This window comes from Amphiprion ocellaris, chromosome 24 (assembly GCF_022539595.1).
Source record: "Amphiprion ocellaris isolate individual 3 ecotype Okinawa chromosome 24, ASM2253959v1, whole genome shotgun sequence".
Taxonomy (NCBI): Eukaryota; Metazoa; Chordata; class Actinopteri; family Pomacentridae; genus Amphiprion; species Amphiprion ocellaris.
In genome coordinates, this window is record NC_072789.1 from 18,426,180 (window position 1) to 18,453,256 (window position 27,077).

The 27,077-nt window shown below is 48.1% G+C and overlaps 2 protein-coding genes across 2 annotated transcripts; one reads left to right on the forward strand and one right to left on the reverse strand.

The window, feature by feature from the left end:
• Positions 1 to 47: 47 nt before the first annotated feature.
• fmnl2b (formin-like 2b) lies at positions 48 to 19,017 on the forward strand. Its single transcript, XM_055008279.1, has 28 exons — positions 48 to 682; positions 2,447 to 2,530; positions 2,645 to 2,725; positions 2,844 to 2,920; positions 4,522 to 4,605; positions 5,232 to 5,375; positions 5,457 to 5,583; positions 5,848 to 5,924; positions 6,598 to 6,691; positions 7,325 to 7,399; positions 7,491 to 7,601; positions 7,786 to 7,935; positions 8,021 to 8,122; positions 8,203 to 8,423; positions 8,669 to 8,772; positions 9,046 to 9,231; positions 9,348 to 9,368; positions 9,652 to 9,776; positions 12,136 to 12,338; positions 12,641 to 12,875; positions 13,132 to 13,200; positions 13,336 to 13,416; positions 13,548 to 13,677; positions 13,983 to 14,138; positions 14,232 to 14,338; positions 14,485 to 14,583; positions 14,665 to 14,788; positions 16,959 to 19,017. The coding sequence occupies exons 1-28, from the start codon at positions 566 to 568 to the stop codon at positions 17,045 to 17,047; spliced, it is 3,273 nt and encodes a 1,090-aa protein (XP_054864254.1). The 5' UTR covers positions 48 to 565; the 3' UTR covers positions 17,048 to 19,017.
• Positions 19,018 to 19,108: 91 nt separating this feature from the next.
• rgn (regucalcin) lies at positions 19,109 to 25,893 on the reverse strand. The gene is given in 9 exon segments (XM_055008372.1): positions 19,109 to 19,657; positions 19,803 to 19,957; positions 20,309 to 20,440; positions 20,533 to 20,647; positions 21,012 to 21,106; positions 21,198 to 21,318; positions 24,065 to 24,156; positions 24,253 to 24,464; positions 25,708 to 25,893. Coding segments are annotated over 8 exon segments (924 nt in total). The 5' UTR covers positions 24,416 to 24,464; positions 25,708 to 25,893; the 3' UTR covers positions 19,109 to 19,606.
• Positions 25,894 to 27,077: the final 1,184 nt, after the last annotated feature.

A 27,077-nucleotide genomic window follows, 5' to 3' on the forward strand; every position in this document is an offset into this window, starting at 1 on the left:
GTTGGGGGCGGGGCCAGCTCCAGCAGCTCCTCCATTGTCTGAGGCTGAGGGAGGCTCTGGTCTGGTCTAAGCGGAGCGGAGCATCGCTGCGGAGACAAAGAGGGGGGAGGCAGACTCGCTTTCTTTCTTCGTGTGGGGGAGGAGAGGGGGGAGGATTAGACCGGCTACACGCACATCTCATGCTAACACACACACACACACACACACACACACACACACACACACACAACACACGGACACACAACAACACGGCGGCGAAGCGGAGCATCATCTGGACCAGCAGCATCAGGACCAGGACCGGCATCAGCATCAGGACCAGGACCAGGACCGGCGGCAGGACCGGGACCAGGACCGAGACCAGGACCGGGACCAGGACCGGCACCGGAGGAGACAAAGAGACAGACAGACAGGCAGACAGACAGACAGACAGGCCTTCTCTCTCCGTCATGGCCGACCACATGTTCCGCTGCTTGTGTGTCTGAGTGTGTGTGTGTGTGTGCTGCTGGTGGGTGTGTTCGCTGTGTGTGTGTCCGTGTGTGTCGGCGTGTGTGTCCGCCTGCGTGCGATGGGGAACGCGGAGAGCATGGAGAGCCAGCTGGCCGTGATCCGGTCCAGAGCCGCCCCGGTCCGACTCCCGATGCCCGACCCGGCGGAGCTGGAAGAGAGGTTCTCCATAGCGCTGGTAGGTACACAAAATACACAACAAATACACAATATATACACTACACACACAGGAGAGGTTCTCTATAGCCCTGCTAGGTCCAAATACACAATAAATACACAACAAATACACAATATACACAACATATACACAATATATACACTACAGACAGGAGAAGTTCTCCATAGCCCTGGTAGGTCCAAATACACAAAAAATGCACAATAAATACACATTATACAGAATAAATACACAATATATGCACAGTACACACAATATACACACAATATACACACTATATATATACACAATATACAATATACATAAGAGAGGTTCTCCGTGGCACTGTTGCATACACAAGACACAATAAATACACACTATACACACAACATATACACACTACATACACTTCCTGTGTTTCCACCTGGATTTACCTGAGCCAACAGGTGAGCTCCTTCCATTGGAGAATTACTGCAGTGATGAAACATCTTCTTTAACCCTCGAGCTGATTGTCATTCCTAAACAACCATGGTGGAAAACGCATCCTGTGGTCATGGAAGGACATTAATCTGTCTCAGTCTCTGGTTTAGAACTGGTTTAGAACTGGTTTAGAACTGGTTTAGGACTGGTTAAGGACTGGTTAAGGACTGGTTTAGGACTGGTTAAGGACTGGTTAAGGACTGGTTTAGAACTGGTTTAGAACTGGTTAAGGACTGGTTAAGGACTGGTTTAGGACTGGTTTAGAACTGGTTAAGGATTGGTTTAGAACTGGTTTAGGACTGGTTTAGGACTGGTTAAGGACTGGTTTAGGACTGGTTTAGGACTGGTTTAGAACTGGTTAAGGACTGGTTAAGAACTGGTTTAGGACTGGTTTAGAACTGGTTAAGGATTGGTTTAGAACTGGTTTAGGACTGGTTTAGGACTGGTTAAGGACTGGTTTAGGACTAGTTAAGGACTGGTTTAGAACTGGTTTAGAACTGGTTTAGGACTGGTTTAGAACTGGTTTAGGACTAGTTAAGGACTGGTTTAGGATTGGTTAAGGACTGGTTTAGGATTGGTGTTGCAATGACTTGGACTTTTTTAGGAGTACTTTAGGTTTCATTTTGGTCCTGATTTTAGACTTTTTGACGACTGGTTTCAGACTGTCTGTGGCAGGTCTTGGACTTTTTAAAACCCCAAGAACACCAAACATACCACCAAGCATGGTGGTGGCAGTATCATGCTCTGTGGAACTGAAGCTTTACACAAAGTAAATGGAATAATGAAGAAGGAGGATCACCTCCACGTTCTTCAGGAAAACCTAAGACCATCAGCAGAAGGTTGATCTTGGACACAGTTGGATGTTTCAACCAGACAATGAGCCCAAACACACATCAGACGTGGTAACGAAATGGTTCCATCAGGCTGGAATGAAGTTCTAGACTGGTCTCCTCAAAGCCCCGACTTAGACCCATCAAGAACCTGAAGAACCAAGTCAGAAAGACAACAAATGTAGTGGAACTGTGGAAATGTTCCACTACATTTGTTGTCTTTCTGTCTCAGACTTGAGTCAGTTAAATTGATATTATAATGATACTGCCACCTCCATGCCTGACGGTAGGTATAGAGTCCAGAGGAGTTGAAGATAAACAAGCAGATGGGTGCATCAGGGTATCTACAAGTCTTGGTGGCCTCCCTCTCTAGTCTCTTTCTCCTTCAGAGGAGTCATAGGAGTCTTGGTGGCCTCCCTCACTAGTCTGAGATGTATTCAGGTTCCATGTTCTTCCATTTCTTCACTCTATGTTCCAGAACTCCATGAACCTGCCTCCTGATAAGGTGCGTCTGCTGCGTTCCTATGACAATGAGAAGAAGTGGGAGCTGATCTGTGACCAGGTGGGTGGTGTTGAAGAGGTCGCTGTTTCAACCTGTCCACACCTGAAGGTGCAGGGGGGTGGGGCCTCGTGTCTGACACTGTCCAATCACGTTGTGTGTCTGTGTGTGATGCAGGAGAGGTTCCAGGTGAAGAATCCTCCTCACACCTACATCCAGAAGCTGAGAGGGTTCCTGGACCCGGCCGTGACCCGCAAGGTGACTGTCTGTCTGTCGTTTACCGTCTGTCTGTCTGTCTGTCTGTCTGTCTGTCTGTCTGTTATTAACCTGTCTGTCTGGTATTAACCTGTCTGTCTGTCTGTCTGTCTGTCCACAGAAGTTCAGACGGAGAGTTCAGGAGTCGACTCAGATGCTCAGAGAGTTGGAGATTTCTCTTCGCACAAACCACATTGGGTACCTGTCTGCCTCAACACCTGTCTGTCTCTCTCTTCAACCTGTCTCTCTCTTCAACCTGTCTCTCTCTCTACCCCCCATCTATCCATTTTCTTCTTATCCGGGGTCGAGTTTTGGTATGTCGTTCTCCTCAACACCTTCCAGTTCTTCCTGAAGGATCCCGGGGCGTTCCCAGGTCAGATGAGAATTGTGATCCCTCCATCCCCCTCAGGGTGTCTCCTCCTAGTTGGACCAACCTGGAGAACCTCCACAGGAAGTTGTCCATCCTGATCAGATGTTGAACCATCTAACTGGTTTCTTTTAATGCAGAGGATCAGCTACTTTAATCCCACGTCTCATCGTTTGGTTGCCACCCAGAGCTCCTGACCATCGGTCAGCACTGGAACGTGGACTTGGAGACCTAGAGCTTTGACCTCCAGCTCAGCTGCTTCTTCACCTCCACAGTTTGGCACAACACCTGCATCACTGCTGATGTCACCCTGAGACACCTGTCCATCTCACAGCTGACTTCCTAGTCCCTGTGAACAGAATCCCAAGATATTTATACTCTTTCTCTTGAACAGCACCTCAACCCCAACCTAGAGGATGTCCTCCTCAGCCCGACTGTGCCCTGCGACCCTGTCAATGAACATCACAAATAGTACTGGAGATGAGGGTCAACAATGGTGGAGCCTGGTGGTGGTGGCAGCATCATGGTGTGAAGCACGGTGGTGGTAGCATCATGGTGTGAAGCACAGTGGTGGCAGCATCATGATGTGAAGCACGGTGGTGGCAGCATCATGGTGTGAAGCACGGTGGTGGCAGCATCATGGTGTGAAGCACGGTGGTGGCAGCATCATGATGTGAAGTATGGTGGTGGCAGCATCATGGTGTGAAGCACAGTGGTGGCAGCATCATGATGTGAAGCACGGTGGTGGCAGCATCATGGTGTGAAGCACGGTGGTGGCAGCATCATGATGTGAATGAAACATGGTGGTGGCAGCATTATAATGTGAAGCACGGCGGTGGCAGCATCATGGTGTTCCTCAGCAGCAGGTCCTGTACAGGTAGAGGGTAAATGTGTTGGACTTTGTGCTGAGGACAGGAACCCAGCTCTACTAGGACCATCTGGCTGGTACCAAAGGTCCAGGTCCTCAAGGTCCCTCAGGACCCCTTCCTAAACCTTCTCCAAGTCCATCCTTCAACCACAGCTGCAGCTCCTCTGATTCTTCTTGGTCCCCGTCTGCTGCTTCAGGAGACCAAGAGCTAAAGGACAAACCAAGCTGCTATCAACAGTCAGACGTTTTCTCTCTGAAACTCTGAACAGTGAGGAGGAGACCATTGGTTCTCCAGGGAGAGCTCATCCTAGCAGCACCCAGCCATGTTCTCCTCAGCATGGGTCAGGAGGAGAACGCCTCTCCAGGATTCTGGTTCCAGTACCTCTGAAATGTGCTGATGTCGACCCAACCAGATCTGATCGGTTCCTTCACTTCCTGCACCAGAAACACCCCAACACCTGACCCCAATGACTCACCTGTCTGTCTCTACCTGTCTGACTCTTACCTGTCTGACTCTCACCTGTCTCTCTCTTACCTGTCTGACTCTCACCTGTCTGTCTGCAGGTGGGTCAGGGAGTTCCTGAACGAGGAGAACCGAGGTCTGGATGTTCTGGTGGAGTATTTGTCGTTCGCTCAGTACGCCGTCACGTGAGTTGAGAATGTTTCCATGGTTACAGGCAGACTCTAATGATCGGCTGTTGTAGGAACCAGTAGGAACCTCCACTAGATGTTTCTAGAACCTGCATTAGATGTTTCTAGAACCTCAACTAGATGTTTCTAGAACCTCCATTAGATGTTTCTAGAACCTGCATTAGATGTTTCTAGAACCTCCACTAGATGTTTCTAGAACCTGCATTAGATGTTTCTAGAACGTGCCTTAGGTGTTTCTCTAGCCTCCATTAGATGTTTCTAGAACCTCCACTAGATGTTTCTAGAACCTGCATTAGATGTTTCTAGAACGTCCACTACATGTTTCTAGAACCTGCATTAGGTGTTTCTCTAGCCTCCATTAGATGTTTCTAGAACCTCCACTAGATGTTTCTAGAACCTCCATTGGATGTTTCTAGAACCTCCATTAGATGTTTCTAGAACCTCCACTAGATGTTTCTAGAACCTCCATTGGATGTTTCTAGAACTTCCACTAGATGTTTCTAGAACATCCACTAGATATTTCTAGAACCTAAACCAGATATTTCTAGAACCTCCATTAGATGTGTCTAGATACTTCTAGAACCTCCATTAGATGTCTCTAGAACCTCCGCTCTAATGTTCAGGTTCGATGGGGAGCAGTTGGACGCTGGAACAGAGGTGTCGTCCATCGACTCCCCCTGGAGCCGCTCCATAGAGGATCTCCATGGCGACTGCAGCCTCCCCTCCCCGTCCTCCTCAGCACCGCGAGCAGCTCGACACTCCATCAGGTAGCAGGAAGTAGAGGAGAACCAGGTGAGCTCACCTGTTGACCTGCTCAGGTGATCTCTGACTTGTCTGTCTGTCCTCAGCTCCACTCTGGTGACTCGATCCAACACGCTGCCGAGTCGCCGCACGCTGAAGAACTCGAGACTCGTCTGCAAGAAGGATGACGTCCACGTCTGCGTCATGTGTCTGAGAGCCATCATGAACTACCAGGTACACCACAACACAGTACTCACCTGGGTAGTACTAACTAGTACTCTAACTAGTACTGACTCACCTGGATAGTACTAACTAGTACTATAACTAGTACTCAAACTAGCACTGACTCACTTGGTTAGTACTCTATCTAGTACTAATGCACCTGCTTAGTACTCTAACTAGTACTTACTCACTTGGGTAGTAATCTGTCTAGTACTAAAACACCTGGGTAGTACTCTAACTAGTACTAATACTGAAACGTGTCCTCGTGCTCCTCAGTATGGATTCAACATGGTGATGTCTCATCCACACGCCGTCAACGAGATCGCTCTGAGCCTCAACAACCGCAATCCCAGGTACTACCAAAATTACTACTACTACTAGTATTACTGCAAATAGTGTTACTTACTAATACTACATCTACTAATACAACTACTAATAATACTACTACTGTCACTACTAATAAAACTACTGCTACTGCAAATGCTGTTGGTGCAAATACTGCTACTACAAATACTACTACTGCTGCTGCAAATACTACTACTGCTGCTGCAAATACTACTACTGCTGCTGCACATACTACTACTGCTGCTGCAAATACTACTACTGCTGCTGCACATACTACTACTGCTGCTGCAAATACTACTACTGCTACTACAAATACTACTACTGCTGCTGCACATACTACTACTGCTGCTGCAAATACTACTACTGCTACTGCAAATACTACTACTGCTGCTGCAAATACTACTACAGCTACTACAACCACAACTGCAGACACAAATCTACTAAATATAAAACTACAAACTACTGCTGAAAGTACACCTGAGAAATAGAAACACATTTTAAACATATTAATACTACACCTGTCTCACCTGTCTGTCCTGTCTCACCTGTCTCACCTGTCTCTCCTGTCTCACCTGTCTGTCCTGTCTCTCCTGTCTCACCTGTCTCTCCTGTCTCTCCTGTCTCACCTGTCTGTCCTGTCTCTCCTGTCTCACCTGTCTCTCCTGTCTCTCCCGTCATCAGGACGAAGGCTCTGGTCTTGGAGTTGTTGGCGGCCGTTTGTTTGGTCAGAGGAGGACATGAGATCATCCTGTCAGCCTTCGACCACTTTAAAACTGTAAACAACAACAACAACATACTGTAAACAACAACATCACTGTAAACAACAACATCACTGTAAACAACAACAACATACTGTAAACAACAACATCACTGTAACCACAACAACACTGTAAACAACAACAACACACTGTAAACAACAACATCATACTGTAAACAACAGCAACACACTGTAAACAACAACAACACAATGTAAACATCACTGTAAATAACAACAAATCATTGTAAACAACAACACTAAACAATAACAATGTACTGTAAACAACAACACACTGTAAACAACATCACACTGTAAACAACAACACAGTGTAAACAACTGCAACACACTGATCACTGATACAATACTATACATGCTGATTGATTGATTGATTGATTGATTGTTTCATTGATTGATCGATTGTTTCATTGATTGATTGATTGAGTGTTTCATTGATTTATTGATTGATTGATTGATTGATTGATTGATTGATTGATTGATTGATTGATTGATTGATTGATTGTTTCATTGATTGATTGATTGATTGATTGATTGATTGTGTCATTGATTGATCGATTGATTGATTGATTGTTTCATTGATTGATTGATTGATTGATTGATTGTTTCATTGATTGATTGATTGATTGGTTGCAGGTGTGTTCTGAGTCGATGCGTTTTGAAAAGCTGATGGAACATTTTAAGAACGAAGACGACAACATTGACTTCTTGGTAACGTTCATTTACTTTCAGTTAATTTGCATAATTAAGGGCCACACCTGGTCGCTAACGAGCTTTCTGTTGCCGTGGAAATGGTGGTCAGGTGGCCTGCATGCAGTTCATCAACATCGTGGTGCACTCTGTGGAGGACATGAACTTCAGAGTCCACCTGCAGTACGACTTCACCAAACTCAACCTGGACGACCACCTGGAGGTAACCTGCTCACCTGGCCGGCTCTCAGCCAATCACACGACACGTCTGACATCCCTCTTCACGACATTTAAGCTGATGTTTACTGACAACAAGCTGACCTGTCTCCCCTCCTGTCTCCCTACCTGTCTCCCCACCTTTTTCTCCACCTGTCTCCCCACCTGTCTCCCTACCTGTTTCCCCTCAGCGGTTGAAGCACACAGAGAGCGACAGGCTGCAGGTCCAGATCCAGGCTTACCTGGACAACGTGTTTGACGTTGGGACGCTCCTGGAGGACGCCGAGACCAAAACTGCTGCTCTGGAGAGAGTGGAGGAACTGGAGGAGAACCTGGGGACGGTAAGACATCTGTCTGTCTCTCAGCAGACCAACCAGCTGCAGACAGACAGACAGGTGTGATACTGACTCGTCTCCCTGTCCTCAGATGTCCGAGCGTCTCCTGGATGTGGAGAACGAAGCGATGCTGAAGATCGTGGAGCTGGAGAAGCAGCTGATGCAGACCAACAAGGAGCTAGACCAGATGCGGGTTAGTTACTGTCACCACACAAACGGTTACCATGGAGACGGAGATGTTGATACTAAGCCCCGCCCCCTTTACCTGTGCAGGATGTGTACGCGAGCGCCAACTCTCAGGTGCACACCCTGAGGCGGATGGTCCGGGAGAAGGACCAGACGATCCGACGCCAGAGCCGCCTGGAGCGTCAGGCCCAGGAGGCCCAGCAGGCCGGAGGTCCTGGAGCCCCTCAGCCCCAGAGAGGGGAGGGGGACGGGGGCGTGGCCGACTCCGCCTCCCCCTCACCTCCACCCTGCCCCACCCTGTCCCCCAGGTGAGTGATCTGACCCCCAGAGGGTTAAACCAGTAAAACCAGTTAAACCAGTGAAACCAGTTAAACTATTAGACTCCCAGAGGGTTAAACCAGTTAAACCAGTGAAACCATCAAACTCCCAGTGAGTTAAACCAGTCAAACCAGTTAAACCATCATACTCCCAGAGGATTAAACCAGTTAAACCAGTGAAACCAGTTAAACCAGTAACCGTCGCTGACTGGTCTGTTGTTGATTGACGTCTGCAGCCCAGAGACGGTAGCCTATCACAGCATGGGACCGGGGATGGGCGGAGCTCCAGACATGCCCCCCCCGCCCCCCCCCCCTCCTCCTCCACCAATGCCAGGCTCAGGTGAGTTTCTGCTCGACCAATCAGATTTCTAGTTTGAAGCGCAGTTAAGGATGGTGATACTGCGAGTACTCCAGTATGGAGTACTACTACTACATACAACCAGTACTACATACAACCAGTACTACACAATGTGTGTAGTAGTAGTACTCCAGTGTGGAGTACTACTACTACATACTACCAGTACTACACACTGTAAGTACTGCTCCTGATACTGAGTACTGCTAAACGTGTGTACTTTGTGTACTAACCAGGTGTTTTTTCTTGTCTCTAAAGTGTCCAACGGGCCTTACCCCGCCCCTCCCCCCCCGGGTCCCCCTCCCCCCCCTCCTCCCCCTCCCCCCCCCTGTCGGACCAGTGAGCTCTCCTCCGTCCCCCTGCCCCCCCCTCCTCCCCCCGTGGCCCCGCCCCTCCCGGGGTCGGGGGGGTCGCCGACGGTGATCTTCACCTCCGGACTGGCAGGTGAGCTCAGGTTACCACGGTGTGTTCAGGGCTTGCTGGAAATCACAGAATCCTACAGAGAAACTTCCTGTTGTTGTGATTCTAACATGTGTTCTGTTTCCTCCTGCTGCTGACAGAGGGTCCACTCAAGCTGTTCTGTATGTCACCTTTCCTCTTCTTCCAAAAATCACCTGGTACCTGGAAACCAGCTCTGATTGGCTGGTTTCCAGGTACCAGGGTCATATGTCTGTTCAAACTGACAGGTCGAATACAGAGCAACAATGTTCATCGTCAGCCTGAACACACAGCTCCATCCATTCACACCTGTCTGTCTGCTCACCTGTCTGTCTGCTCACCTGCTCACCTGTCTCTCTGCTCACTTGTCTGTCTGCTCACCTGTACACCTGTCTGTCTGCTCACCTGTGCACCTGTCCCCTGCAGCCGTGAAGATCAAGAAGCCGATCCAGACCAAGTTCAGGATGCCGGTGCTGAACTGGGTCGCTCTGAAGCCCAGTCAGATCAACGGAACCGTCTTCAACGACATCGACGACGAATCCATCCTGCAGGTGAAGAATGCTTTAGACTGAAACCAGGGCTAAAGAACTGACTCCCACCTGTCTGTCTATCACCTGTCTGACTCCCACCTGTCTGTCTATCACCTGTCTCTCTCTTACCTGTCTGTCTATCACCTATCTGACTCTCACCTGTCTCTCTCTTACCTGTCTGACTCCCACCTGTCTGACTCCCACCTGTCTGACTCTCACCTGTCTCTCTCTTACCTGTCTGACTCTCACCTGTCTGTCTATCACCTGTCTGTCTATCACCTGTCTGACTCTCACCTGTCTGTCTATCACCTGTCTGACTCTCACCTGTCTGTCTATCACCTGTCTCTCTCTTACCTGTCTGACTCTCACCTGTCTGTCTACCACCTGTCTGACCCCCACCTGTCTGTCTATCACCTGTCTCTCTCTTACCTGTCTGTCTATCACCTATCTGACTCTCACCTGTCTCTCTCTTACCTGTCTGACTCCCACCTGTCTGACTCTCACCTGTCTCTCTCTTACCTGTCTGACTCTCACCTGTCTGTCTATCACCTGTCTGACTCTCACCTGTCTCTCTCTCACCTGTCTGACTCTCACCTGTCTGTCTCTCACCTGTCTGACTCTCACCTGTCTGACTCTCACCTGTCTGACTCCCACCTGTCTGACTCCCACGTGTCTGACTCTCACCTGTCTGTCTCTCACCTGTAACTCTCACCTGTCTGACTCCCACCTGTCTGTCTCTCACCTGTCTGTCTATCACCTGTCTGACTCTCACCTGTCTGTCTATCACCTGTCTCTCTCTTACCTGTCTGACTCTCACCTGTCTGTCTACCACCTGTCTGACCCCCACCTGTCTGTCTATCACCTGTCTCTCTCTTACCTGTCTGTCTATCACCTATCTGACTCTCACCTGTCTCTCTCTTACCTGTCTGACTCCCACCTGTCTGACTCTCACCTGTCTCTCTCTTACCTGTCTGACTCTCACCTGTCTGTCTATCACCTGTCTGACTCTCACCTGTCTCTCTCTCACCTGTCTGACTCTCACCTGTCTGTCTCTCACCTGTCTGACTCTCACCTGTCTGACTCTCACCTGTCTGACTCCCACCTGTCTGACTCCCACGTGTCTGACTCTCACCTGTCTGTCTCTCACCTGTAACTCTCACCTGTCTGACTCCCACCTGTCTGTCTCTCACCTGTCTGTCTCTCACCTGTCTGACTCCCACCTGTCTGACTCTCACCAGTCTGTCTATCACCTGTCTCTCTCTTATCTGTCTGACTCTCACCTGTCTGACTCTCACCTGTCTGTCTATCACCTGTCTGACTCTCACCTGTCTATCACCTGTCTGACTCCCACCTGTCTGACTCTCACCTGTCTGTCTATCACCCGTCTCTCTCTTACCTGTCTGACTCTCACCTGTCTGTCTATCACCTGTCTGACTCCCACCTGTCTGACTCTCACCTGTCTGTCTATCACCTGTCTCTCTCTTACCTGTCTGACTCTCACCTGTCTCTCTCTCACCTGTCTGATTCTCACCTGTCTGTCTATCACCTGTCTGTCTCACACCTGTCTGACTCTCACCTGTCTGTCTCTCACCTGTCTGACTCCCACCTGTCTGACTCCCACGTGTCTGACTCTCACCTGTCTGTCTCTCACCTGTCTGACTCTCACCTGTCTGACTCCCACCTGTCTCTCTCTCACCTGTCTGTCTCTCACCTGCCTGACTCCCACCTGTCTGACTCTCACCAGTCTGTCTATAACCTGTCTCTCTCTTACCTGTCTGTCTCTCACCTGTCTGACTCTCACCTGTCTGACTCCCAGCTGTCTGTCTCTCACCTGTCTGTCTCTCACCTGTCTGACTCCCACCTGTCTGACTCTCACCAGTCTGTCTATCACCTGTCTCTTTCTTCCCTGTCTGACTCTCACCTGTCTGACTCTCACCTGTCTGTCTATCACCTGTCTCTCTCTTACCTGTCTGTCTATCACCTGTCTCTCTCTTACCTGTCTGACTCTCACCTGTCTGTCTATCACCTGTCTGACTCCCACCTGTCTCTCCTTACCTGTCTGACTCCCACCTGTCTCTCTCACCTGTCTCCCCTTACCTGTCTGACTCCCACCTGTCTCTCTCTCACCTGTCTGTCTCTCACCTGTCTCTCCTTACCTGTCTGTCTCTCACCTGTCTCACTCTCACCTGTCTCTCTATCACCTGTCTCTCTCTTACCTGTCTGACTCTCACCTGTCTGTCTCTCACCTGTCTGACTCTCACCTGTCTCTCTCTCACCTGTCTCTCTCTCACCTGTCTCTCCTTACCTGTCTGACTCTCACCTATCTGTCTCTCACCTGTCTGACTCCCACCTGTCTGTCTCCCACTTGTCTGTCTCTCAGGACCTGGACGTGGAGGAGTTTGAGGAGATGTTTAAGACGAAGGCTCAGGGTCCGGCTGTGGACCTGACTCTGTCCAGACAGAAGCTTCCTCAGAAAGCTCCGTCCAAAGTGTCTCTGCTGGAGGCCAACAGGGCCAAGAACCTGGCCATCACCCTGAGGAAAGCCGGCCAGGGGTCAGAGGTCATCTGCCGCGCCATTCACACGTAGGTCAACCTGCACCGGTACACCTTAAAAACACCAGTAGTACCAGTAGAAACACCTTATCAACACCAGTAATGCCAGCACCACACACCTTACCAACACCAGTAATGCCAGTACCACACACCTTACCAACACCAGTAGTACCAGTAGAAGCACCTTACCAACACCAGTAGTACCAGTAGAAACTCCTTACCAACACCAGTAACACCAGTAACACCCGTACCAAACACCTTCCCATTGGTTAGTCAGTCAGAGTTAGCCTGTGAGGTGAACCTGATCCCAGCGGTCCGTGTCGTCGCTGCAGGTTCGACCTCCGGACGGTCCGGGTCGACTTCGTAGAGTGTCTGATGCGTTTCCTGCCGACGGACTCCGAGGTGAAGCTGCTGCGGCAGTACGAGAGAGACAGGAAACCTCTGGAGGCTCTGAGTGACGAGGACCGATTCATGCTGCAGTTCAGCCGCATAGAGAGGCTCAGCCAGCGCATGAACATCATGACCTTCATGGGCAACTTCACCGACAACGTCCAGATGTTAACCCCGGTAAGACAGAACAACGTCCAGATGTTAACCCCGTTAAGACAGAACAACGTCCACATGTTAACCCCAGTAAGACAGAACAACGTCCAGATGTTAACCTCGGTAAGAGAGACAGATGGAGAGACAGACAGATGGAGAGACAGGTAGACAGACAGATGGACAGACAGACAGGCAGACAGGCAGGCAGGCAGGCAGACAGACAGGCAGGCAGACAGACAGACAGATGTGACCTGTCTCACTATGCTGTGTTTCCTTTCAGCAACTCCACGCCATCATCGCTGCTTCAGTTTCTATAAAATCATCTCAGAAGCTCAAGAAGATCCTGGAGGTCAGTCTGCTGCTGTGGAACACCAGATTATCTATGAAGCCTGGTTCTATGTTTTATTGATACTCGTCTATGAGATCTGGCTCTATGTTTTATTGATCCACACCTATGTGATCTGGCTCTATGCTGTTGCTGCAGATCATCTTGGCTCTGGGAAACTACATGAACAGCAGCAAGCGAGGAGCCGTGTACGGATTCAAACTGCAGAGTTTAGACCTGGTAACACACACACCTGTCAGATATTGATCCATGATTGGTTCTGCTTGTCACCACAGCACTGATTGACTGGTGTGTGTGTGTGTGTGTGTGTGTGTGTGTGTGTGTGTGTGTGTGTGTGTGTGTGTGTGTAGCTCCTGGAGACCAAGTCGACTGACAGGAAGCAGACGTTGCTTCATTACATCGCCAACGTTGTCAGAGAGAAATATTCCTCTGTGTCTCTGTTCTACAACGAGCTGCACTACGTGGACAAGGCTGCTGCAGGTGAGTCTGTCGGCCAATCAGATCGCTGTGTGTGTCCACCTCTGTGTGTTTACCTGTGTTTACCTGTGTGTTTACCTGTGTTTATCTGTGTGTTTACCTGTGTGTCTACCTGTGTTTACCTGTGTGTTTACCTGTGTTTACCTGTGTGTCTACCTGTGTTTACCTGTGTGTCTACCTGTGTTTACCTGTGTTTACCTGTGTGTCTACCTGTGTTTACCTGTGTGTTTACCTGTGTTTACCTGTGTGTCTACCTGTGTTTCTACCTGTGTGTTTACCTGTGTCTACCTGTGTCTACCTGTGCTCAGTGAGTCTGGAGAACGTGCTGTGTGATGTGAAGGAGCTGCAGCGAGGGATGGAGCTCACCTGGAGAGAGTTCAGTGTGTCACACAATGCCACGCTCAAAGACTTCATCAGCAGAAACGAATCACGGCTCAGCAAGCTACAGGAAGACGCCCGCATCGCTCAGGTGAGACGCCACAGCTGAGCTCACCTGTTCCATCCAGACAGGTGGGCTCAGGTCACAGGTAAAGTGTGTTTTTGTGTTTTTGATGAACCTCAGGACGCCTTCGAGGACGCGGTGAAGTTTTTCGGAGAGAGTTCCAAGACAATGCCGCCGTCTGTCTTCTTCCCCATCTTTGTCCGGTTCATCAAAGCCTACAGGGTGAGTGACATACAGGCCACGCCCCCTTCAGAGGGGGTGTGGCCTGCAGGGCAGAGGTTCCTCCCACATCCTGATTACAGCATTTATTTATAACACAATCATCGAACCTGAAACAAGACCAGGAGTAACACTGCTGTAACTTTCAGCTGGCGGAGGAGGAGAACGAGCAGCGCCGGCGTCAGGAGCAGATGTTGCTGGAGAAGCTGGAGCAGGAGGAGCAGCTGCAGGAGGAAGAGGAGACCAAGGTGAGTCCCCACACACCCGTTACATCATCGCCAACGCCGCCTCTGATTGGTCAGACTAAAGCAAAACCCCGCCCCCTCCAGTCTCCGTCCCACAGGGGGAAGCGGCAGCAGCAGGAGCTGATCACGGAGCTCCGACGGCGGCAAGGAAAGGACAGCCGGCACGTTTACGAAGGGAAGGACGGCGCCATCGAGGACATCATCACAGGTACTGTCCCATCCAAGATCCATCCAGAAGCGAGATGTTTTTACAAAAAGCAGGTTACAAAATGATTCAACCCCCTACAAACAAGACTAACTGCAGTCCAACTCTAATCCATCCACCTGTATGAATACATCTGGAGGTGAATCCAGCGGGGACACATCTTAAACACTGGCTAATACTCATGTCTATAAAATGGGGACACTTTCTCCTCCAGCAGCACCATGGTTCAGACCAGAGAGACGTCCTGAAGTTTAGAGAGGAGATAGTTGCTTTGAAATGGACACGAGAAGATCTTCAAGCTATAGAATGTTCCCAGAGACTCTGGTAAGTTCAAAGCCACTGCTACTGTGGCTACGCTACATGGTGGGAAAAAGAAGCTGTCGGTGAGAACATCAAGATTTCTGATGGATGGACAAGAACCATAGGCAGACTGCCAAGGAAGGAAGGAAGGAAGGAAGGCGTGAAGGAAGGAAGGAAGGAGACAAGGAAAGAAGGAAGGAAGACAAAAAGGAAGAGGGGAAGAAAGAAAGGAAATAAGGAAGGAAGGAAGGAAGAAAGGAAAAAAATAAGGAGGGAAAGAAAGAAGGAAGGAAGCATACAGGCAGGAAGATGTGTCTGGAAGAAGAACTGATGTTTCTGTGGACACACTCCATGCTGAAGGGCTTCATGCCAGATCCCCTAGATGGACACACCACAAGTATAATGGTCTCCAGTCTGCTAGAAGCAACCTATCAAAGCCACAGAAGTTCTGGGAGACGGTTCTATGGACTGATGAGACCAAACTAGAGCTCTTTGGTCCTCTGGATCAGAGGAATGTCTGGAAGGCAGAACGAGGAGAAGAACATCCTGCGTACTGTGGAGCATGGAGGTGGATCTGTGATGTTCTGCTTCTAATGGAACCAGGAATCTCCAACGTGTTGAAGGCACCATGGATTCAGGAAGTACAAGGATATTCTGGACAAGAACGTCCCTCAATCTGTGAAGAAGTTGAAGCTAATTGGACGTTCCAGCAAGACAACAACCCCAAACACATCAGAACCAACTAAGGCTGGTTAGAGAAGAAAGTCTGGAAGGTTCTAGAGTGCACATCACAACCTCCAGAATGAAACCCAATAGAGAACATGTGGTGGATCTGAAGAAAGCTGCTGCAGCATGTAGACCTGAGAACATCGCTGAGCTGGAGAACATCGCCCACAAGGAATGGAGCGCTGCCAGAAGCTTGTTAGAGATGATACTTCCGTCTACAGTAGGTCATTGGAGCTAAAGGCTCCTGAAGATACAGCCTCACAGAGCTGAAGATACAGCCTCATAGCTGAAGATACAGCCTCACAGAGCTGAAGATACAGCCTCATAGGAGCTGAAGATACAGCCTCATAGCTGAAGATACAGCCTCATAGGGTGAAGATACAGCCTCATAGCTGAAGATACAGCCTCATAGGAGCTGAAGATACAGCCTCATAGAGCTGAAGATACAGCCTCATAGATGAAGATACAGCCTCATAGATGAAGATACAGCCTCATAGATGAAGATACAGCCTCATAGAGCTGAAGATACAGCCTCATAGATGAAGATACAGCCTCATAGATGAAGATACAGCCTCATAGATGAAGATCCAGCCTCATAGATGAAGATACAGCCTCATAGAGATGAAGATACAGCCTCATAGAGCTGAAGATACAGCTTCATAGGAGCTGAAGATACAGCCTCATAGAGCTGAAGATACAGCTTCATAGATGAAGATACAGCCTCATAGATGAAGATCCAGCCTCATAGATGAAGATACAGCCTCATAGGGGGTTGGATCTTTCTGCATGCTACTGTAGACAGCTGCTAATGTGTCTGTGTGTATTTATGTGTGTCTTTATGTATTTGTGTGTATCTGTGTGTAATTGTGTGTATTTGTGTGTCTTTGTGTGTGTCTCTGTGTATTTGTGTCTTTGTGTGTATATATGTGTCTTTGTGTGTATATATGTGTGTAATTGTGTGTATTTGTGTGTCTGTAATTGTGTGTATCTGTGTGTCTTTGGGTGTATTTGTGTCTATGTGTGTAATTGTGTGTATTTGTGTGTATTTATGTGTGTCTCTGTGTGTATTATGTGTGTATCTGTGTGTATTTGTGTCTATTTATGTGTGTATAGTTGTGTATCTGCTGACGGGTTCTTGTGTCTCCAGCTCTGAAGACCGTCCCCTTCACGGCTCGGTCGGCCAAACGCAGCTCGCGCTTCTTCTGTGACCCCGCCCACTCCGAGGAGCACTACTGATGACGTCACGGAGAGCGGGAGGAGGCCACGCCCACTTCTAATCGATGGGACCAATTAGCACTTTCTGATGATCGATGTGAACTGATGACATCATGTTTTCTCTGTTATTCTATTGGTCAGTTGGTGCACAGACCAGGCGCCCAGACGCCAGCAGACCTCGGGGCCCCGGGTCAGAACTTCTCCCTCCGTCCAAACCACGTAAAGTGTCTTAGCTGAGAACCGAAGTTCTGAAGCGGAACATCTGGAGCTTTTGACCAGACCACATGATCTTCCTCGGCACTCGGAGGCGCCGATTGTTGTCGACTTCCTGGTGTTCAGGTTTCCAGTTTTCAGAGCACTTTAAAGAAATAGAAGTTCATCGTTAAATGAAAGAAAGGGGAACGAGAACACCTCCAGCTGGAACACAACCGGACCTCTGAGGAACACCATGTGGTCCATGGTCAAAAGCCCGGGTTCCTCAAAACTCCTGAAATAATAGAAATAATCCAACCAGTAAATTAAGGAAAGCTGTGAAGAGAACCTTCAGACATCACGGTGCTAAAACCCCTGACGTTCCTCACAGCGCTCCAAATCGTGCCTCGTTTTTAAAGCCCCACCACTGGTGGCGCCGTAGAGCAGCATCCCCATAAGTCGGGTTCTGGTGTTCTATGTCGGACCAGAACCCGGACGCGCCTTTTTAAACCACATGAGGGCTAACAGTGGCTAAACATCGGCTTCAGAGTCCTGGTTCTGGGTCAGCAGGTCTGTGGTTCTCTTGTTGTTCTGGGTTCCTTTGGTCTGTGTCTTTAACTGGATCTTGTACAGGGTTCTACTCCTTTCACTACATTGTGTTCTACTGTGTTCTACTGTATTTATTCGCCTTATGGAGCCAGGATACACAGAGTCTGGCAGTTTACAAACCAGGAACAGTGTTAGCACAAAGCATTCAGATTCACGGAACCTTGTCTGACCGACGGAACCACGTCTGACCGACGGAACCTCGTCTGACCGACAGAACCTCGTCTGACAGACAGAACCTCATCCGACAGACCATGTCCAGCTGACGAATTAATGTACAACTGACAGAACCAAGTCCTACTTATGGAACCAAGCCCCAGTGACGGAACCATGTCTTACTGACAGAACCATATGCGACCGACTGAAACATATCTAACAGAACTGCATCCGACTGACGAAACAAAGGCAGACTGATGGAACCATGTCCTACTGATGGAACCAAATCCTATTGACAGAACCACGTGCGACTGATAGAACCAAGTCTTACTGATGGAACCATGTGCGACTTATGGAAACATATCTGACTAACAGAGCTGTATCTGATTAAAAGAAGAAAGACTGACGGAACCAAATCCTACAAACAGAACCACTGGCGACTGATGGAACCATGGGCAACTGATAGAACTGTGCCAGACTAACAAAACACTGACAGACTGACAAAATCACATGTGACTGACGGAACCACATCAGCCTGTTCTTAGAGCCAAACTCTGTATATCTGTGACTCTCAGTCCCTTCAGAACGTCTCTGCACCCGTCAGCAGCAGAACCACACGAGCAGAAACCTACAAACTGACGACGAGACGCTTCAGCAAACAGAACGTCGGGTTCGCCATCACTGTGTTTGGAAGGCTGAAGGCCAGAGCTGCAGTTTGAGGTGTCACATTGAGGGGGCGCTGTGTGGACCATGAGGTGGGTCTGCTGGTGAGGCTCTGGACTCACCTGTAAAAACACCTGGAGGACAGAGCCGTGGAGCTGTCCGGTCCGAGCGGTCGACACCACCCTCCCTGTCCTGAAACCCCAACCCTCACCCCTTATTTTAAATGGAAACAAGAGAAGAATCAGCAGCACAAAGTTTTCTACGTGTACAGATGTTTTCTAGGAAGCCGTGTAGCCATGCTCGTCCTGTCTGGTGTTTGTTGGTTGTTGGTGGTGATTCTGCACTTGGTGTGTAAATAAAGCGCACCCTGTCGACATGAGCGTATGTTATTAACTGGTTATATTACCCACAATCCTCCATGACTGTTTATTATTATTATTAACTGATGCACTACATTACCCAGAATCCTCCATAACTGTTTATTAACTGATGCACTACATTACCCACAATCCTCCATAACTGTTTATTATTAACTGAGGCACTACATTACCCACAATCCTCCATGACTGTCAATTATTAATTGAGGCACTACATTACCCACAATCCTCCATGACTGTCGATTATTAATTGAGGCACTACATTACCCACAATCCTCCATGACTGTCGATTATTAATTGAGACACTACATTACCCACAATCCTCCACAGTAAAAGTTTCATAATCAAGTTCCAAAGGTTCTCGGACTCTGACTGGTCCACTATCATGTCAGATTTTCCATGTTTCTGATTGGCTCATTAGCTACACATACAGCAGGTGAGCTCCGTATTAATGTGAAGCCCTCATTAATAAAGTTATTGATCCAGTTATTGATGCAGTTATTGATTGATCCTGTAGTGCAGGTGATCTGTGCTGTGATTGGATGGATGGTGATCAATGACAGGTCGAGTCTCCGCCTCCTGGAGGTCATCCAGAGAACGAGTGTGAAGGTCGACCTTTGACCCCGAGTCCCGTCACCTGTACACACACACACACACACACACACACACACACACACACACACACACACACACACACACACACACACACACACACACACACACTGGTCAGCAGGTGTTACCATAGTAACCTCAGGTAGCCGACAGGTGAGCATCTGACTCACCCTGAAGGTGTGTCCCGCCTGCGGCTGGTGCTTGAGCTCTGATTGGTCGAGGCCCAGACTGGCTGAGGTCACGTAGAGGTCGCTGTAGTCTGGACCTCCGAAGCAACACGAGGTGGTCTTAGTGGCAGGAAGGGGGATGGTCTGGAGACGCACACCTGGAGAACCGACAGGTAGATCATAGAACCAAAGAACACACAGGAACCAGGACCAGTAGGACCAGTAGAACTAACCAGTATAACTAACCAGCAAAACCAGTGTAACCAGTTATAACCAGTATAACTAACCAGTATAACCAGTAGGGCAGTAGAACCAGTAGAACTACCCAGTAGCAGGGTCTATGTTGATGACCAGTATAACCAGTCTAACCAGTATAACCAGTCTAAGCTGTATAACTAACCAGTCTAACCAGTATAACCCACCAGTAGCAGGGTCTATGTTGATGACCAATATAACCAGTCTAACCAGTATAACCAGTCTAAGCTGTATAACTAACCAGTCTAACCCACCAGTAGCGTTGTCTATGTTGATGACCCGTCCTCCATTATAACACGCCACCCAGAGACGACCTCCAGCGTCCATCGTCATCCCATCAGGAAGCCCCTCCCCCTCCTGCATCCGGTATACCACACGACGGTTACCTAGGCAACGCACACACAACACACAATACAACATCAACACACCTGTACTGCAGTAATAGTACACCTGTACTGCAGTACTAGTACATGGTCACCTATCTTTCCGGTGGTCACGTCGTAGTCGAAGGCATCAACAGTCAGAGACAAACTGTCAATGTAGAAAAACGTCTTCTGGTCCAGAGACCAGTCCATCCCATTAGAGATGTCCACCTGGAGGGGACAGGGACAGGTGAAGTACTGGTACAGGTAGAGTTACAGGTAGAGGTACAGGTAGAGAGACAGGTACAGGTAGAGGTAGAGTTACAGGTAGAGGTACAGGTACAGGTAGAGTTATAGGTAGAGGTAGAGGTACAGGTAGAGAGACAGGTACAGGTAGAGGTAGAGTTACAGGTAGAGGTACAGGTAGAGAGACAGGTACAGGTAGAGGTAGAGTTACAGGTAGAGGTACAGGTAGAGGTACAGGTAGAGGTACAGGTACAGGTAGAGTTATAGGTAGAAGTAGAGGTACAGGTACAAGTACAGGTAGAGTTATAGGTAGAGGTAGAGTTATAGGTAGAGGTAGAGGTGAGGGTACCTGGCTCAGGTGTTTGGTCACAGTGAGGTCAGAGGTCACAGAGAACAGAGATCCCTGCTTCCTGTCGTCCTGTTGGCCCTCGGCCACCATCGTACCTGAGACACACCATAGCGTTACCATAGCAACACAGATGAGGACGGGAAGAGGTGACCAGGTGGTACCTGAACAGGTAGGTAGCAGACTGACCTGCCCAAAGGCGTCCAATCGGATCCACTTTCCCATCGTTCAGGCGAGTGTTCAGTTTGTCTTCATCAACAACAGCTGGTGCACGGATGTGACTGTGATCTCAAAACACTGTTCTCCTGCTCTGGAATATCTCTTCATTCACTGCAAGCCCTTTTACTCCCCACGAGAGTTTTCCTCCTTTGTTCTGGCCGCAGTTTACATCCCGCCACAGGCAGACGTGCGTGAGGCTCAACGCGCTCTGGCGGATCAGATTCAACAAGTGGAGGGGGCCCTTCCGGACTCCCTGGTTATTGTACTTGGCGACTTTAACCAGGCGAACCTGAGCCACGAACTACCCAAGTATAAACAGTTTATTAAATGCCCCACCAGAGAGGAGAACACGCTGGATCACTGTTACACTACAGTGAAGGACGCTTTTCGCGCGATTCCCCGCGCTGCACTGGGACTGTCAGACCACGTGATGGTCCACCTCATCCCCACTTACACACAGAGACTGAAGCTCACAAAGCCTGTTGTGAGCAAAGCAAAGAAGTGGACTGGTGAGGCTGTGGAGGAGCTGCGCACATGCTTGGAGACAACTGACTGGGACGTGTTTAAAGGAGCCACAGTCAATCTGGACGAGTACACGGACACTGTGACCTCATACATCCACTTTTGTGAGGAGCGCATTCTGACAACGCGCACCAGGGTGAGTTATGCCAATGACAAGCCGTGGTTCACACCCAGACTCAGACAGATTAGGAAGGAGAAAGAAGCAGCGTTCAGGAGCGGAGACAGAGACTGCTACAAGGAGGCTAAATACCGTTTTAGCAGGGAGCTGAGGAGAGCTAAGACTGTGTATTCAGAGAGACTCCAGCAGCAGTTCACTGCTAATGACTCTGCTTCTGTGTGGAGAGGACTGAGGCAGATCACCAACTACCGGCCTCAGGCTCCTAAAGGACAGGACGACAAAGCCCTTTGTCAGAAACTGTCCCAGCACTACGCCCGCTTTGACACCTCGTCAGCTGTGCCCAGCACCTCCCCTCCCCCCAGCACCTCCACTGCTGCCACTGTCACTTCATCAAAGGCAGTCCCCCCCACATCCCCCCATGCCTTTTCCCTCTGTAAGCAGGATGTGCACAGACAATTCAGCAGACTGAACCCGCGCAAGGCCCCAGGTCCTGATGGTGTTTCTCCCTCCACTCTGAGACACTGCGCGGAGGAGCTGGCTCCTGTCTTCACGGACATTTTTAACACCTCTCTGGCGTCATGCCACGTGCCGGCCTGCTTCAAATCTTCTACCATTGTCCCCGTCCCCAAGAAGCCACGGATCACAGGACTCAACGACTACAGACCTGTGGCGCTCACCTCTGTAGTCATGAAGTCCTTTGAGCGCCTGGTCCTGTCCCACCTCAAGACCATCACCACCCCTCTCCTGGACCCACTGCAGTTCGCCTACAGAGCCAACAGGTCTGTGGACGACGCAGTCAACCTGGCCCTCCACTCCATCCTGCAGCATCTGGACTCCCCAGGAACCTACGCCAGGATCCTGTTTGTGGACTTCAGCTCTGCTTTCAACACCATCCGCCCTGCTCTGCTCCAGGACAAGCTGTCCCAGCTCAACGTGCCCGACTCCCTCTGCAGGTGGATCATCGACTTCCTGACGGACCGTAGGCAACACGTGCGGCTGGGGAAGACTGTCTCGGACTCGGTGAGCATCAGCATCGGTTCCCCCCAGGGCTGTGTACTTTCCCCCCTGCTCTTCTCCCTGTACACCAACTGCTGCACCTCCAGCCACCAGTCTGTGAAGCTGCTGAAGTTCGCAGATGACACCACCCTCATCGGGCTCATCTCAGACGGTGATGAGTCCTTCTACAGGAGGGAGGTGGCCCGGCTGGTGTCCTGGTGCAGCCACAACAACCTGGACCTGAACGCCCAGAAGACAGTGGAGATGATCGTGGACTTTAGGAAAGTCACAGCCCCACCACCCCCCCCTCACCCTCACTGACTCTCCCATCTCCACCGTGGACTCCTTCCGCTTCCTGGGCACCACCATCACCCGGGACCTCAAGTGGGAGCTGACCATCAGTTCCCTCCTCAAGAAGGCCCAGCAGAGGATGTTCTTCCTGCGGCAGCTGAGGAAACTCAAGCTGCCCACCAAGATGTTGGTGCAGTTCTACACGGCCATCATCGAGTCCATCCTCACCTCCTCCATCACTGTGTGGTACGCTGGAGCCACCATCAGGGACAGATTCAGACTGCAGCGCATTGTGCGCACTGCTGAGAAGGTGATCGGCTGCAGACTTCCATCTATGCAGGATCTGTACGTCTCGAGGACCCGGAGGCGTGCAGGTCGGATCATTGCCGACCCCTCTCACCCTGGACACAGACTGTTCACCCCCCTCCCCTCAGGCAGGAGACTAAGGTCCATCCGGACCAGAACCTCCCGCTACATGAACAGCTTCTTCCCCTCTGCCATCAGACTGATGAACACTAGATGACTCTACGTCACACACACGTGCCTATGTTCAGCAGCTCAGCACCGACTCATCAACAATTACCACTGTTTTTTGCACTACAATATTTGCACTACGTGGTGGCCCCCACCACCTGCTGCTACTGGTCACTTTATTCACTTAGTCACTTTTTTGTTGTACAGTGTACTTAGTTGTTAGTTTTTATTATAGTAGATGTTAGCTTTTATTATAGTATTTACTTTATCTTTATCTTTATTTTTATCTTTATTTTTATCTCTACTATTTGTTAAATGTTTAATGTAGCAGCATTGCACCGAGTCAAATTCCTCGTTTGTGAACCTCATGAACAATGGCAATAAAACTCATTCTGATTCTGATTCTGATTCTGACTCTGGCCAGTGATGTCATCACCTGAGTCGACCAATCAACAGCCACAATGCTGCGGCCCACACCTGCTACATAACCACCTGACCTCCGAGGAACCGCGAAGCCCACCGGGTCAGCTGAGGAGAGACAGGAGGGAGGAGTCAGACAGACAGGTGAGACGGGGGAGGAGTCAGACAGACAGGTGGGGTAGGGGAGGAAGCTGATTGGCCGACCTGTCTCCACAGACTGGATCTGATTGGTGGCTGGGTTCCAGCGGTGGATCTTATGACCTGGGATGTCGACGAATAGCAGCGTCTGCTCTGGCTCCTCCCACACCGGCCCTTCACCAACCAGAGCGCTCACCTCCACCACACTCTCCACCTTCACCGATGACATCACCGCCTGACTGTCTGGACCAATCACAGGGCAGGAAGCTCCTCACGAGCTGTCACACCGTTACCATGGAAACAACACATTATCCCGGTACTACACAACATAATACTAAACAATATGTACAAGTACTATATTACAGTACTACTACACAATATACAACTTAATACTACACTGTATGTTCCAGTACTATTCTGTGTACTTCATATTATACAACATATACAAGATAGTACTATGTAGTGTATTGCAGTACTACACTGTGTACAAATACAGTATCCTTCAAGCTGTACTGTATTTGTATCACAGTACATGACATAATAGTGAACGCTAGAACAGAATACCACACAGTATTATACAGTACTGATACTATAAATACTACATAATACAGTAGTACATAAAGTAGTACTACACATTGATAGTATAAAGACTGCATAATAGAGCAGTATATGAAGTAGTACTACATATTGACAGTATAAATACTCTATAATGCAGTAGTATATAGAGTAGTACTACACATTGATAGTATAAATACTACATAATAGAGCAGTATATGAAGTAGTACTACATAGACAGTATAAATACTATATAATGCAGTAGCATATGAAGTAGTACCACATATTGACAGTACAAATACTCTATATTGCAGTAGTATATAGAGTAGTACTACACTTTGGCAGTATAAATACTACATAATGCAGTATTATATAGAGTAGTACCACATATTGACAGTACAAATACTCTATAATGCAGTAGTAGTACTTCATGACTGCATTATTCTGACCTGTTGTTTATTAACCAGGTCAGTTAACGTTTAAACTGTGTTCACTGCAGGTTTTTCTGCCACCAGACTCTGTTCACATTCGGTCATTTTGTGCTGCTGCCTTGCTCAGCGGCAGCGGCCAGAGCGGCTGGACTCTAACTACAGGTCTAAAGGCTGTCCTGCTGAACTCGGCTCACACATTTCATCCATAAATACTCTAAATATCTGTTTTAGGAGCAAATCAGGCTGTTGTTTGCCGCCAAAAGACCGTAGAAAGTCGCATAAAATCAGGTGAAAGTTAAACGGAGTTTGGACTGCAAGAAAACATCAAGTACACAACTTGTACACGCAGTACACACATTTTAAGGTGTAAAGTAGTAGTTTTTAATGGACTCAGGCGTGTTGTAGCTCCTGCCGAAAACACATAGTACAACTTCAAGTACCCGAGTACTTTGTTTGGAGTTAAACTACATGTATGCACAGTAAAACTCGCCTAGCTGTGTTCTCTGTGTACAAATACACTTTAAAGCAGACCTACCTGTAGCAGCGACGTAGGGATCGCAGTACTTTGAAGTACTCCGAAGTATTTCTCGGTGTGTCTGCTGTTATTGGGGAGATAGCTCCGCCCCTCCCGGAGGATCACTTCCATCAAACGCACCCGAAAAGTGTCAATTTATTGATTTTCCAAAGAAAATTAAAATCACCAAAATCCCACCATTTTTTAGAACTACGACCTGTAAAAATAGAAAAATTCTGCAGATTTTTACCTTTTAAACAGCCTTCAAACTAATAATCTGTCACGTGTGACTCCATCAGGAAAATTATCAGAATCTAGATTTAAAGATTTAAATTTAGTCTGGTTTATAAGACCTCCAGCATGTCTGAAAGACACTTTTACTTTTAAAATCACCAAAATCACACCCTACTATAGAGCTACGAACTGTAAAAACACAAAAATTCTGCAGATGTTTACCTTTCAAATAGCCTTTAAACTAATAATTTGTAACATGTGACTAAATCAGGAAAATTATTCAAATCTAGACTTAAAGATTAATATTTAGCCTGGTTTATGGCTCTCCTAAAGACCTCCAGTGAGTTTAAAAAGTGTGTTTTCCTCTAAAATCACCAAAATGACACCATATTTTAGAGCTACAAACTGTAAAAACGGAAACATACTGAACCTTAACCCAGTGGTTTATCACTCAGTAGAATCTGGTCCCAGTAGGAGACGGTTCAACCTGCAGATCATTTATTAAAACCGTTAGAACTTCCAACCCTCCCAGACAGATGCTCCCTCTAAGGCATGGTCCTCAAAAGGTATTAAATCTACCTCAAAGCTGTATTTTAATGGTGAATCTGGATCATTTACCAGCTCTCTCAGTTATTTAACCCTCCTGTTGTCTTCATTTACAGGCACCAAAAGATATTGTTCCCTTGTCTGAAAAAAATCAAAAAATTCAGCAAGAAAAATTATCCAAATTTACAAAAATTTGCAAAACCTTCAGGAAGAAAATTCTTTAAAAAATACTTAAAAGTTTCCCTTGACATTTAATTTGTTTTGAAAAAATCCTCAAATTTGGCAAGAAATAAAAATGTAAAAAATAAAAAACATTAAAAATTGTAAATATTTTCAAGAAATGAATAAAAATCTTCCAAAAAAAATCCTAAAAATATCTAAAGTGATTACATATATATCAGTAAAAGTTCTAATATTTTCTTTAAGAACATTCAGAAAAAAAAAAGGTTTTTTTTATGAATGTTCTTAACTATTGTGTCGTCCTGTGGGTCAAATTGATCCGTTTTAAAGTTTGAAAATGTGGAAAAATATATATATTTTCACAGTGAAACTTCTGATGTCCACATTTTCAGAATTTTTGGGAAACTTCTGGACATTTTTTGGTGAAAAAA

Excerpts from the sequence above, each read along its gene's own strand:
- fmnl2b (XM_055008279.1), top strand. The coding sequence starts at position 566 with ATGGGGAACGCGGAGAGCATGGAGAGCCAGCTGGCCGTGATCCGGTCC. Across the intron at positions 4,606-5,231 it reads TTCGCTCAGTACGCCGTCAC|GTTCGATGGGGAGCAGTTGG; the intron begins GTGAGTTGAGAA and ends TCTAATGTTCAG. Across the intron at positions 12,876-13,131 it reads ACGTCCAGATGTTAACCCCG|CAACTCCACGCCATCATCGC; the intron begins GTAAGACAGAAC and ends GTTTCCTTTCAG.